A 14,242-nucleotide genomic window follows, 5' to 3' on the forward strand; every position below is an offset into this window, starting at 1 on the left:
GGACATACCCGGGTCCCGGGTATTTAAAATAAAAATAACTGTTTACATAGAAAAGTCAAAAAATGATTGTTGTGACAAGTCAATTGGTATTGCCGCTATGTTTCGCATTTGGTTCAATTGTATTTAATTTCTACTATTTTATGTACCACTATATTCAACGCCGTTGGAGAGGTTTATCTTTTATCTACGTCTGTGAGTCTGTATTCGTTACGCAAATCCGGTGCGTAGGTATCTACACACTAATCCGCTACTTCTGTTATCGAGATGAGATTGACAGGCGTGGAAAAATTTGTATGTGTCAATAAGGAAGCGTATTTCATCATTATAGTGTAAAATTCGCAGTTTCAATGAAATACATTGATGAGTATACGAGTAAACAGTTAGAAGACTATCAAAGTTGCATAACTAAGTATAAGTTGTATATCTTCTGCGCCTTTTAGTTATTAAATCCAAATTATTTCTAACATCCTATGGATCATTAATCTGCAAGAAATGTTTTTTTTTTTTTTTTAGATTATTTTTATATATTTTTCCCGGGATTTACGACATTACTTTTCAACTAGGTAGTTGTAGACGTTATAGTGATTTAAATTTTTTTTATGAAATGAAGGAATACCATTAATTATGGCAGTTTTATTGTTTTTTTTACGGAAAATGTTGATATCATCTTAACCTGATTCTAAAAATGTTGAAAATGTTGTCTATTGTCTATTTATGTTAATTTAGTAAAACAACTTCTGACATTTTACGTGTGGATATCGTGCTCTGCAACTCCAGGGGGCTTAGAGATCACAATCATTGATAGAAAACGCCAATCAAAACGTAAATACGAGTACGTAACGTAACGTAATTATTCGTAGCATCTGTCATTCTGATACATTTTTTTGCGTTAGCCGATGTATATACGATTGCTATATCTATCTTCGCTAAGCCCCCAGTTCTATTGTTATATTTTTTTATAAGATTAATGACATCACTTTTAATTAAGCTTGCCCAGTGACAATTGAACATGAACTTGATTAGCTGTTCAATTCAATATAACTCTTTATATTATTGTCTTTAGGTCTACGATATGAATCATGTTTACCGAGTGTTCCAATTGTTGATTCAAATGGTCCATCTTTATTTTTCGCGATTCATTCGCAATTCTAAAAGTTATATATTTCTTTTCATCGTCTTCTGTAAACTCTATTACATTTATAAAAGGTTTATTATTGAATATCAAAATGGATTCGTTGCGTTCTTTAAGAACAAAGTGGTGTGGTGCCTACAGTACAGTTATTGTATTGGGTGTAGTATGGTATTGTTTAAACTCATTCATTCTATTGTGGGTGTCCAATGGTCGTGACACGGTGTTATAAGTATAACCGGTCTCATATGCAGGCTGATTTAGTAACGTTTGTATGCACTGTATTGTCTATATGTACAGTCAGCGTCAAATACTTCGTAGCTGTCAAAGTGGCCAAATAGTTCGGTACACCATACTAAATAAGTATATGGTGTACCGAACTATTTGGCTACTTTGACTGCTACGAAGTATTTGACGCTGACCTACTTGTATGTTTAGCTAATATACATAGAGTTGGCATGTGCTTCATGTCAGTTAATTATTTTCTGTCATCCTCTGTGTTTGAGTCAAACACATTTCAGAATATGGTTCTTCTCTGGACAAAACAATAAAAATTGACGACTCAGGTGCATATACATATATCATGTTTTCCTGAGTCTCAAGTACAGAAAAATGTATGTAACCTTTCAACTGTAAGGGTGCAGCGTAAAAATTAGCTTTATTCTCTTAAATTTGCGAATAGATGTCTATGGAAATACGTGAAATACATGTACAATAAAATATGTAGGTATGATTCGTTTATTACCTAAGTACATATATCTATAGGCCATCGTCATAAACTTTAATAGGCCAATTCAAGTATTAGTTATTAAATCTTATTCCAATATGATACTGATCTGTCAGTCTCAAAAGTGAAGTTTTTTGATCAGAGTTTTAGTTATAACTAGATCTCATTCCAATATAATACATTTGATACAGATCTGTCAGTGTTAAAAGTGACGTTTACAGTACATATGGGGCTACTTTATAGCACTAGTGCGAGAAGGAGCATATTATGTTACTGTGTCGAACATTTAAAGGGCCATATGTACTGTAAAACGTTGTACGATACATGTGCGAATAGGTAATTCGCAACTCGTGTCGATTTAAAACACTCCCTTCGGTCGTGTTTTAATTTATCGCCACTCGTTTCGAATTTCCTATTTTTCGCACTTGTATCGTAATGTACTATTTTGGTTGAAGGTTGACATAATGCGCAATTCAGCACGTTCTCTGAAGGAGATTGGAACCATCTCATATTGGAATTATATCAGATACATGTTAGATCAGTATCACACTATATTGTTGGAATTGGTCTGTATTAAGATTGTGAATGTGAATAGGATATGATTATATTGATTATGCTTTCATTTTTCAACTAAATCTTTCAGTGCCGAGTTTACGACGATGACTATTATACCTACATCATTATGATTCTAGTGATAGTAATGATGGCCCTGTATCTGCCGTATGTCGTAACGATATATCTGAACAGAAAATAAGAAATAAACAGTTGAATGTGCTTTAATCAAAACAGCAGCTGCAACTTCACACGTGTATAAAAACTGATTCGCTTCAAGGAAATAAAAGTTACTCACAAACAGGTATCTGTCAGTTTCTTTGTACCGATTTGGTGTGGGATTCGAAATTCAGAGACAAAAAACACGTGAGGCGAATGAGGGGCGAGCGAGAGGCGGCGAGACGAGAAACGAGACGCCAGTGTCGCGCCAACCGTCACCGACGCACGTTGTGTTGTCCGTTAAAAGTTTTACGTGAAAAACTTATCGAGTGTTTCTTGATATCGAAAAACAAATCGAGTTATAATCGAAACGAAAAGTGCTGTGAAACAAGTGTGGATTTGGATTCGAGTTAATGCTTCAATTAGTTTAGGTAAAAGTGAGTGTGTGGACATTTCAATAAGAAGTAGATTAGGCTGTATGTACTGCTAGCTGTTTGTGACTTGTGAGCTTCGGGCGTTACGGATGTTGAAGCTGGTTAGTGTTTGTTTTGTTTTGCTTAGCACTTTATACCGATGTTGTCAATAAAGAATGCTTTTACATAATCTTTCAATGGGGTAGGCTGGTCGGAGTATTTTACAGATGGCGCCAGCATAGGTTTTACCTGTCAATCCTATGAATAGTAGTGTCAAATTTTTGTTATATTTTTAATATTATGGCCTGAATGCGAGCCTTTTAAGCCAAATCTCATAGAACAAAACTAGAGACAGGTAAAACCATTGACAGTTGCCAACCCCATTGGCACGTACATCCATCTCCTTTCACTGCATAAGTGCATCCTGTAGCCTCTTGCCAAGCATGTATAAGCATATTCATGTTAGCTGATTTGTATACTTTTTAGTTTTACAATGATGGAATACTCAACAATAATATAATTTAGCAGAACGCTCATGAAAACCACAAACCACTACTTTTTATGATGAAGTCGATAATGTTTATTTTGTTGTGTTTTAATAGGTATGTCGCCTCGTCGAAACATTGGAGCAAGTTTGATTTATATGTATACTGTATATAGGTATTTATTAAATGAATTGGCGTAAAATAAGCGAATCACTGGCCTGTGTAGAATTGGATCCTAAGAAATGTCCTTGACTCAGGCCCATATTATTTAGAAATGATTTCTAATTAGAAAATAAAGTAACTTTCATTGCCTCAAAAAGAGTCATACTACAACACAGGTGTCTTAGTGTGTTGCTTTGGTATTTTATCTTCCTTTACTACTACATTTCAAATCTTCTGATATCAATGATAAGCGTGTATGTACGCCGATAAAGGTGTATAAAGCGTATTGTAGATTCAAATCGTCGTGACCTTTTGTTTGCAACCTCGTCACTTCCTGTTCCTTTGCCTGCCCTTTTACGTTTTCGGTGTGTTTCATTCTTTATGATAATGTTTACTAATTACAGTTTATAATTATCAGATATTAAAATGACAGGCATAGAGGTATATAGGTTTATGTGAAACTCCTAAATAATAAATAAAAAAACTTTTAATAATGTTTTGTTATTAAATGTTGTTATTTTGTAGTGGAGAAAACTTAAGAGAATAGTCATAGTCGTAATAACATACCGGATTTGTAAAGTACCTACGAAAATTAAGTGACTGGGTCTAAAAATAAAACTTACTGTTTTTTCCCCACAAATGACATTTAGGTAGGTAAGTATCATGTAAGTATCTACTGAATCGATAAATTGTCATCTAAATCTAAATAACATATTTAATCTAACTATGTATAGCTAGAATTTTTTAAATGTCTGAATTAGTACTTAATATCTTTTGGACATTGAAAAAAAATTAAGTAACCGAGCGAGTCGCGTGTTTCGGGAGTTTCGGGTTAATATCGATTGTTGCACATCACTATTTGAGAAAGGTACAAACATATGACAATACGAAATGTGTTTTAATTTGATTTTTTTGATATTATTGTCTTATAAAAAGCGGTGGTGGCCGAGAGGATATGACGTCCGACTTTCAATCCGGAGGTCGCGGGTTCAAATCCTGGCTCGTACCAATGAGTTTTTCGGAACTTATGTACAAAATATCATTTGATATTTACCACTAGCTTTTCGGTGAAGGAAAACATGCCCGAGCCCTCTCGCACATGAGAGGAGGCCTGTGCCCAGCAGTGGGACGTCGTATATAGGCTGAATTATTATTATTATTATATTATTGTCTTATAATATAAGTGGTCATTGCGTATAAATTGTAATATCTGAATAGATATGCTGCATTGTGTATGGTTTGATGACCGCACGCCCCCCAGCTGAGAGGGGCAAGTGTAAAATAAAAATGGTAAGGCACCTGTTGCATGACCTTATGGAAACAAGTGTGTTATTTTATGTAACACAATACAATAACTCACAGGTGGTTACCTAGCGCAACTTCGAAACATTATTCGTCCGATGTTGCATGACAATTTTTTTTTGATCGGACCAGTTTTTTCGAACATCGCCGGATTTTTAGAATGGTCAGCAATTTAAACTAATCCAACGGCTTCTACAGGGTGCCTTTTTGAAAAGTTTGGAAAATTAAAAAAAAAAAAAAACGCGTTCTATAAAATTTTTTTTTTTGCAAATGAAACATAAACAAACACAAATTCAAAGTGGAAAAATTCACTGTCCGACTTGTTGTTGTGTTTGTTGTACGACTTGAACCCTTGAAAAAATTTACTGTCTTGGGTGGGTTGGGTGTCGTACCCAACCCACCCAAGACAGTAAATTTTTCAACTTTTTATTTATTTCTAAGCTTAACAGCATCGTTCGCAGACGTTTCTACTTGATACAAGATTAATAAACAAATATTTTTTTAAGTTGCGATATGATACCGTGGGCAAGGTATGGTGATTTTAAAATTCCACAAACTTAGACTGGCACTTAAGGTGAGGAACCTTCTGAATAAATGAAACTTATCGGTAACTAATTTGAATGATTTAAATTTTACTTCCCGTTTTGAGTTAGGTAGGTAGTTAGGTACATAGGTACTAATGACATCTAATTCTCAGAGTACTTTAGATTGTTAAATTTATCGATGGATCTAAAATGTCATCAATACACACTTAGGTAATAATAGGATTTATCTTTCTAAGTGTTGTATGAATCTCTAAAAGAATTGATATGTCGGTAGATAAGTAACATGCGTACGTGACTTGTTTTTATTTTCTCATTTTCCGGTTCTTTGCTGCTCTCATCACGTCAAAGTCTTGACTATCTTTAGACTAACTAGGTCTAGAGTCTAGACATGAAAGCAGATATCAACGTAGATAGGCTGTATTTCTGTTTATAGATGTCTGGATAACTTTCACGTTGAACGATTTCCGTTTCCAACACTTAGATATTTAATTATATTAGATTAATTAAAATTGCTATTAATATTGGCTTCATTGATATTTCTTCGATGGAATTACAAAAAATGATAAGAAGTACAATTATTTTAAAGTTTTACGCAAAGAAGAAGACGAAGAAGAAAGAAGAAAAACAGAGGCCTTATAAAACCGGAATGAAAAGGTCTTTATCTGCCTCTTTATCGCAAGGGTATGCAAGAACGATAGAGGCAGATAACGAAATTTCGATTTTCGTTTTTCGCGGTGTTCCCTCATTTAACTCAGATGATCCAATAAGTTATTGAACGTTTTTTCAAAGCATTAATACTCCAATACTTATTAAAGTTTTTCTCCATTGCCGTGAAGAAAAAAGAACCATCACACATCCCATAAATGATACTTAGTCGTACTTGACAAAATGAGTCTTTAATGATGATACCTCACCATAACATTGCTACCTAACTCGACCTGTCTGGCCTAGTGGGTAGCACCCTGCCTATGAAGCCGATGGTCCTGGGTTCGAATCCCGGTATGGGCATATATTTGTGTGATGAGCACGGATATTTGTTCCTGAGTCATGGTTGTTTTCTATGTATATAAGTATGGAAATCGTCGCCTAGTACTCATAGTACAAGCTTTGCTTAGTTTGACAGCTAGGACGATATGATGTGTGAGATTGTCTGCAAAAAATTAGGTCGTATGGCGACTAAATAATATGGCTTCGTTCAGTTTGTTTGGGATAATCGTTTAGTACTTGTCCATAGAAAACTACCTTCACGCCCATTGACACACGAATACGATTTTGCAAAACCCCAATTTGGAACGGTGCCTTTGCACTTGAACTTGTTTCCACAAACTCCACAAACAAGCCCTTTGTTATTGTTTAGGCTACAATTAGTTCACCATAAAATACTCAGAAAGACTATTCCATGGCGAACAAGGCAATAAGCAACAAAACATTGTACACAAAAATACGGCTGTTACATTAGACATGCCCTTTGCGACCTTGTCTCTTAACGCTGATTTGAGTATTTCGACCGCTTTTTCGGTGAAAGTGAGAGTAATTGTCATTTTTGACCATTCAGTTATAGATTAAGGTTAAGTTAAAGGTCTAGCCGCCCACGAATCAAATTTTTGGCAAGACAAATGGAATTTTGATATGTCAAAACAAAAACCTTTTTATTGGTCTCTGGGCAGATAGAGGTATATCCTTTTGTAGTTGTAGATGGTGCAGGTCGGGGTGCAGGCAGACCAAAAAGGAGATGGTGGGCCGACTTGGACGTTTTCTATCCGGATTGACGGGAAAGTACAAACGACAGGGTAGAGTGGAGGAAACGACGAGAGGCCTTTGCCCACCAGTGAGACTGTAGAATGACTGGGAATGTAGGGTTATGTACAAGGTTTTCTGAACTTTTATACCCTCTAATTGACGCTAAGATGGTTATCTCTTACTTGCTTGCATTATTATATTTTCTTTTCGATTTATTTTGTTTTGGAAAATAATTTTGTAAACAACTAGAATTGAGTTACAGTTCTCGTAAGATTTACAATATAAATATCTACTACAATCTGACCTAGATATATTGTATCCAACGCCGTCTTTTACAGACAACTAATCATCTCGCCGCAAATGATAGAAACCTCATTGTCAGATCTAGAGTAATCTGACCTGGACATCTTGAGTCCAACGTCGTCGACAGACAACTAATCTTCCCGCAAATGATAGAAACCTCATAGTCAGCTATCATCTCATCTGCCCCACTCACCCACATGGCGTGCGTTGGATTAATGTACGGCCACATTAATCACTTTAAGCTATTACTATTACTTACCTTACTACTCACTTACTCACTTACCTACTCACTTCAGCTGAACCAGACCCTAGAAAGTATAGCAGACGTAAGTTTTATTCGAAAACTCCTTTCATTGTTTACTGTATTATGCGTGATTGAATTCCAGATTCCAGAGAGAAACTCATTATTAACTGTCACGGTTTAAATGCATGTTGTAGTTAATACGTGGTGTTTGTTAAAACATGTTAAATGGCCAAGGATACTTTTCGCTAGTATAACAACTTGAAACCAATTATGACCCGTACCCCTAGTGTAAATTTGATCGACATCATAACGTGACGAACGCGTTTACGTTAAGTCTCATTTTGTATAGGATTTTGAGTTTCCAAAACGTCCCGCTTGGCGCGCTCTTTCTAAATCCAATACAAAATGAGACTAAACGCAAACGCGTACGTCACGTTTCGAAATCGAATTAATTTACACTAGGGGTACAGATTATATAAAAAACGTGCCGGATACGTGACGCTATTTTTTAACACTTCTGATACAGCTAAGAAGCCGATACTTGGCATAATAACGATTGATAACTTAGCTATAAATTCAACGGTATATAATCCAGATTTCTTTAGTTAATTAAAGTAGCTGCCAAGCGCGTCACGTTCCCTACAAAGTAGACTTCTTTGTGGAAATGTTTTATATGTAACCCAACTAAGAAGAAGAATATCAGCGTGGTTAGCTATTGCAATAATACTAGTTGCTGGATGTCCTCGGTTTCTCCATCGCACCTCAACAGGGCTGTCATTTCTTTTATCTATTTTTAGAAATTTCTATTGACTTTACCTCCGCCTGCGAGAAACTCTGAGTGTTTCACCTTCCGGGAGTGTATTTACGAAAATAAAGCAGTCTATGTCCATTTGTTCATGCCCTGTGTTTAAGCTTTATCCATGCTAAACTTTATCTACATCACAAAATTTACATTCCTCTTTATGTAACTTTTAATGATTAACATGATATGAATTATTTGCTTTAAGTAAAATTAAGGCAAGATCTAGTTGCCTTAACATTACTGAAACTAACTTGACGTGAAACATGTGTTTCATACACTTTTTTATTTTTTATTACTTTCTCAGACCGTGGGGACCTTATACATCTCCAAACTTAATGTATAAACCGTGGAGACTATACGTCTCTGTAATATTGTATAATATTCTTGACTTGGTACATACTAGTTATGTATTCTGTAGCATTAGTTTATGAGACTGCTAGTTTAACAGTCCAGACGCGGTTTATTTATTTAGTATAAATTTTATTTTGACACTTGGAGAGACTTTACACCTCCAAATCTTATTAGTATTAGTACTCTGACATTGGGGACCTTTTACATCTCCAGATTTAATGTATTTTTAACCATAGAGACTATACATCTCTATTGTATTGTAGTAATTATTTATTTTAAGATTATTATAATATAATGTTTACCCAGGTATTGGCTGTTGTATTTATAAATGTTGTTATGTATTTATCATGTCACTATATGATGTTACTATAATGTTTTACTGACTTGTAAAAGAGCCCTTGAGGCCTACTTGCAGAATAGTTTTTTGAATTTTGAATTTTGAATAAAAGTTCATTATTAAGCTTGTGGTGGTGTACTTAGCTAGTAAAAGTAACAAAATAGATTTTTCTGACAAATATCAAGTGCCAACCCTGCTTACCGATAAGTAATGTAATCTAATTACTATTCGTGATAACGATTCATTTCACGACACCGCCGATCCAGCAGCAGCAATTACGAGTACGTTAGATAATGCTCCAATTATATTTCAGTTGCAGAGACGCTGAATAAATAACGGGCGCCGCGAGCGCTCATTTTCATTTTAATGTTATACAAGAATCAAATTAAGATTGTAATAAGAATCTTAGTACGTGTTACTATGTGGCTGTATGAAAGAAACAACGTTTTAGAAATGGTGGAGGTTTCTTTATAGGACCAATTTTTGGAGGAATACCAATTTTTCAAACGAATTTTATCATAAACGCGAAAGAATTGCTGTTGATTTCGTTGAATATTTTAGATCTCATATCAAAACGACAACATAACATGAAGTTTTACATCTGCTTGCTCCATTTTCTTTGTACTTATAACAATGTGTAGCAACAAAAAATTGTCTCAGATATAAGTATATGTTACGTAAATGTTCATGACAAGTTTCATGTAATTTATATACTTACATATATCGTTTTAAAATAAGAACGTAACTTTGATTCTTAGGCGACTATTGACTGTACGTAGGGCTGCCATCCGGGTTTTCCCGGATTTGTCCTAGATTGGAGGCCGTCCGGTGGGGGGGGGGGGGGGGGTTGTCAAGAAGTGTCTGGGGAAAACCCGGTCACTTTTCATGTAAGGAAACACATTAAAACTACATGTAAAATTAAAGGTCTTGTTTTTTAAAAATATTATCTTCGGACTCGTCCGGGGGAAAAATGCGATTTACGCCAAATGTCCGGGTTTTTTTGAATCTTTGTCCGGGTTTGGCAAAATTCGAGATGGCAGCCCTAACTGTACGCAAGTACTTAGCTACTATAAATCTATAAATAAAAGTAAAATACGTGAAGAAATGTAACTAGTTTATGATTTCGGGGCTACTAAAACATCGACATGTAAATGACGTCACAGATAATTTAGAAAAACTAGGCAAAATAGAAATCAGCGCGAGACAATCATCGATCATTACAATATGTCGGACGATCGATCGAGAGCAGATATCATCTGTCAGATACAGATAATGGTGACCTTGATGTGCTTGATGACCAATATGACAAACACTCGTCGGGATGACGTTTGTCTTTTGTTTTAAATGCACTCATAAATTAGGTTAAAACGGTCCGGAAAACGGGTGGCATATCTACAGACAATATTATTAACGAAGTAAAGAAAATAATAAATAAATAGAGTTATAGCAAGAGAAGTCTGCAACGATTTGCTATTTATTGCGTCATAATTTCATAGATGTTTGACGTTTAAATAACACTTGTACTGCGTGTGCTATCAATATCGTTGCAGACTTATCTTGGTGTAACTCTAAATATTATAGGATATTATCACAAAAATTGACTACGCCCGACTGTAGGTAAGCTCAATAATTATTACTAATGCTTTTTATCATACAGATTTTAAGAATTGGAACGTTTGAACATGTAAAGTCCATTTATTTTATGATGTTCCGAAAAACATGGTGATAACTGATACGAGTACTAACAGTTTATGTCATTTTTATGACAAAAAGGTAGATGGAGGAGACTCGCCTGTTGCGAGAAGTGCAGTACCCGGTGGTAAATATTGCACATCGTTCTGTAGAAAGAGATTATGGGAGACAAAGAGAGAAAAAAACAACTTACTAAGAAGCCGAATCCGACGAGCAATATAAAAGTCAGATATATAAATTACAAACTGAAAATTTTAATATACTGTAGAAAGTAGGCATGAAAATTTGTATTAAGTATTTTTATAAATTGTTGTATATAAGATTTTTTTTATAACGATATTTGCTGCAACTCTATGAGAATCACTGCCTGATACTCTTGCATTTAGGGTGTTTAATCTATGCAAAATCCTGAGTTACAGTTGTCCTTGAATTGAATAAACGTTATAACTTTAAATTGGTGTGGCAAATAAATATTAAAGTGATTTATCTTCCTGGTATTTATGTGTGTTTAGCGGTTAATACCCCAAGTCTGAGGTTGTTAGCACGTCTTCTCAACAATTAGTACCAACTGTTCGTAGGAGTGAAGTCACACTTTGTTCTTTGCACCTATGTATGATGTGTGTGTATTAGTCGGTACTCGGTAGTATTAATGAAGCTGTTTTACGCTTATTATTTGGTTTAATCTTTACCATTTTAAAGGATAACTGTCAAGCGATTGTCATTACGTATCAATTAATCCCAATCTTAATTATAAATAAACAATTTATGTTCCAGATTATTTTATCGTTATTAAAAAAAAAAATGTTCTTAATTTTTTATTGACAATAACTTCTTTCTTTCTTTACTCTCATGAGATTCAGTCATTATTACTTTTGCAGTGTCATTTCGACCATTGCCATCATCGTCACGAATTTCACAAGCCTTTTTGGCGGTAGGTCTCTTGAACCTAATCAAGTACATTGTATTGAGATTGCACATACTTATCACTTACATCAGGTCCGAAATCAATACCCTGATCGACGGCGTCAATAGGTTACGTTGCGAGATACTTATAACACGTCATCTTGTGAAAGGCATACTTAAGGAGGTACCTATCTACTTTGGTATTTCTAATTTTACGACGCACACACGATAGAATCTGTAGATCTGAACGGAAAGAGAAGAGTCGTGGAATGTAAGGAAACCTATACATTCTATGACTTTCTTTCCGCAGTCTCAATGACGTGTAATAAATTGTATCTATGGTAGTTCGTGTTTTAGCATTAGCAAAGGTAAACAATCTTGATGTGTCTTTTTATTGACAATGATCGAAAAACTCATTTAAAAAAATATACTTATGTGTAAATAATTATACATATATGAATTATAATTGTTACATAATTGCTGTAACTCATTTACCTGATGCTAAAAATAACGAAGTATAATTGTGATAATTTGAAAGAAATGTTATAGTTAGAAAAGAAGAAGAAAATAGATTTATTTAGGAAATCAGAAATCATTGCATTTATTCGTGATAAACTATGACATACAAAAGTATATAAACATAACAAAAGAAAGAAACGTAGAATAAATAAATAGTTTACCACGAAATGGTACCAGGACTATTGCAGAACTTTTAATATCATAAAACAAAAAAGTCACTGAAAAGGTATCTTTGTAAAAACAGACAAGTGTAGGTACCGTAAAATGGGGTGAGTAGGGTCAAAACTGACATTCAAACTTCGATAACATTTTATTTGTACACATGCAAACTGACTGGAGTCTTCTTCTTCCTCGCGTTGTCCCGGCATTTTGCCACGGCTCATGGGAGCCTGGGGTCCGCTTGACAACTAATCCCAAGATTTGGCGTAGCCACAAGTTTTTACGAAAGCGACTGCCATCTGACCTTCCAACCCAGAGGGTAAACTAGGCCTTGTTGGGATTAGTCCGGTTTCCTCACGATGTTTTCCTTCATCGAAAAGCGACTGGTAAATATCGAATGATGAAAACGATGAAAACTGACTGGAGTATAAAATATAATAAGTGTTCCGGACGTTAGTATTTTAGTTTTTATTTTATTTTGGGTAGTTCCATTTCATAACATTGGCGATAAACAGGAAAACCCACCTCACCCCGTAGTCCCTCGCAATTGGGGTGACATGGGATTTCGTACAAAAGTGATTTTAAAAGATCGTTGGATCGTTTTTTTTATTATGAGCATTACTATAGCTCCATTTTAAATTGGAAAACATTATTTTTGTAGCGGTAGCCTTAAAATCCCTTCCCACCCCCTTTCATCCCTTCTCTCCCCACTCATAACCCAGCTCTCCCCGCGAAACCTACTCACCCCATTTTACCGGTACCGAAATTGGAATAAAAAAGAATTGCGATCACGTTTAAGTGTTTCGTATTTTTCTACCTTTAACCAGTTTAGGTGTAAAGTTCGATTACCTTCTAGCAAAAACTTGAACTACTTTTTACTCCAAACTAGATTACATTTTTTATTAACTTAAGCGCTAATAATACTTGACTTCGCTCTCATTAAATATCTATCGCAATTGTTACAAGGGCAGAATAAAGATAATTTTACAAATTACAATTCACTGTTTGTTTTTGGGTGCAGTCGATTGCCTAATTTAAAATGTAATGTTGTATTTGGCATTGAAGAAACTCACAGTAGTGATTGGCAAAATCGTTTATAGTGAATATAGTGATGTGCGACCAATGGTCATTAGGTTTTTTACGAGTAGAGTTCCGTACATCTTGTATCGCTTTTTAGCGATAAGGCCGCCTGTAGTTATCTAGTTTTTTTGTATTTTATTTTCTGTGTATTTTTAATTAAAACAAAAAATATTACTTTGCTTTTCCGCGAAAAGATAACGTGCTAGTCAGTCAGTGCTAACCCGTTATACATACTTACTTATTTTTACATGCAATTAATGTTCCCAACCTCCCAATGAAAAAAAAAAGGCTACGGATACTGCTTACCATCAGGCGGGCCGTATGCTTGTTTGCCATCGACGTAGTATAAAAAAAATTTACCATAATAATGATCATCGTCTGGTCTGACCAACGATAATGATATTAACTTTTTACGTACCTACTCATTTTGTTGTTGAAAATAGCTCATATTCAGTTCCCAGCAGATATACGAAAGTCAAATGCACTTACCTTACCCAGCCATAACAAAAAGCGATTAATTGACAATGGCGGCGCGTGGCGCGTGCGCACGTAATTTGCGCTAAATAGACTGCGACTCGTTAAGGTGTCGAAACCGTTTTCTCTCGTCTATGGATTTGCCCTTCAATTCTTTTAAACTG

At 35.1% G+C, this 14,242-nt stretch overlaps 1 protein-coding gene across 1 annotated transcript in view; it reads left to right on the top strand.

Moving 5' to 3' along the window:
- Nucleotides 1-2,818: 2,818 nt before the first annotated feature.
- LOC133518617 (rho GTPase-activating protein conundrum) overlaps nucleotides 2,819-14,242 on the top strand; it is a 165,476-nt gene continuing 154,052 nt past the window's right edge. The window contains exon 1 of the mRNA XM_061852289.1: nucleotides 2,819-3,102. Coding sequence (XP_061708273.1) covers nucleotides 3,091-3,102 — 12 coding nt within the window. The 5' untranslated portion in view covers nucleotides 2,819-3,090. The remainder of the gene's footprint in view (nucleotides 3,103-14,242) is intronic.

This window comes from Cydia pomonella, chromosome 6, assembly GCF_033807575.1.
Source record: "Cydia pomonella isolate Wapato2018A chromosome 6, ilCydPomo1, whole genome shotgun sequence".
Taxonomy (NCBI): domain Eukaryota; kingdom Metazoa; phylum Arthropoda; class Insecta; order Lepidoptera; family Tortricidae; genus Cydia; species Cydia pomonella.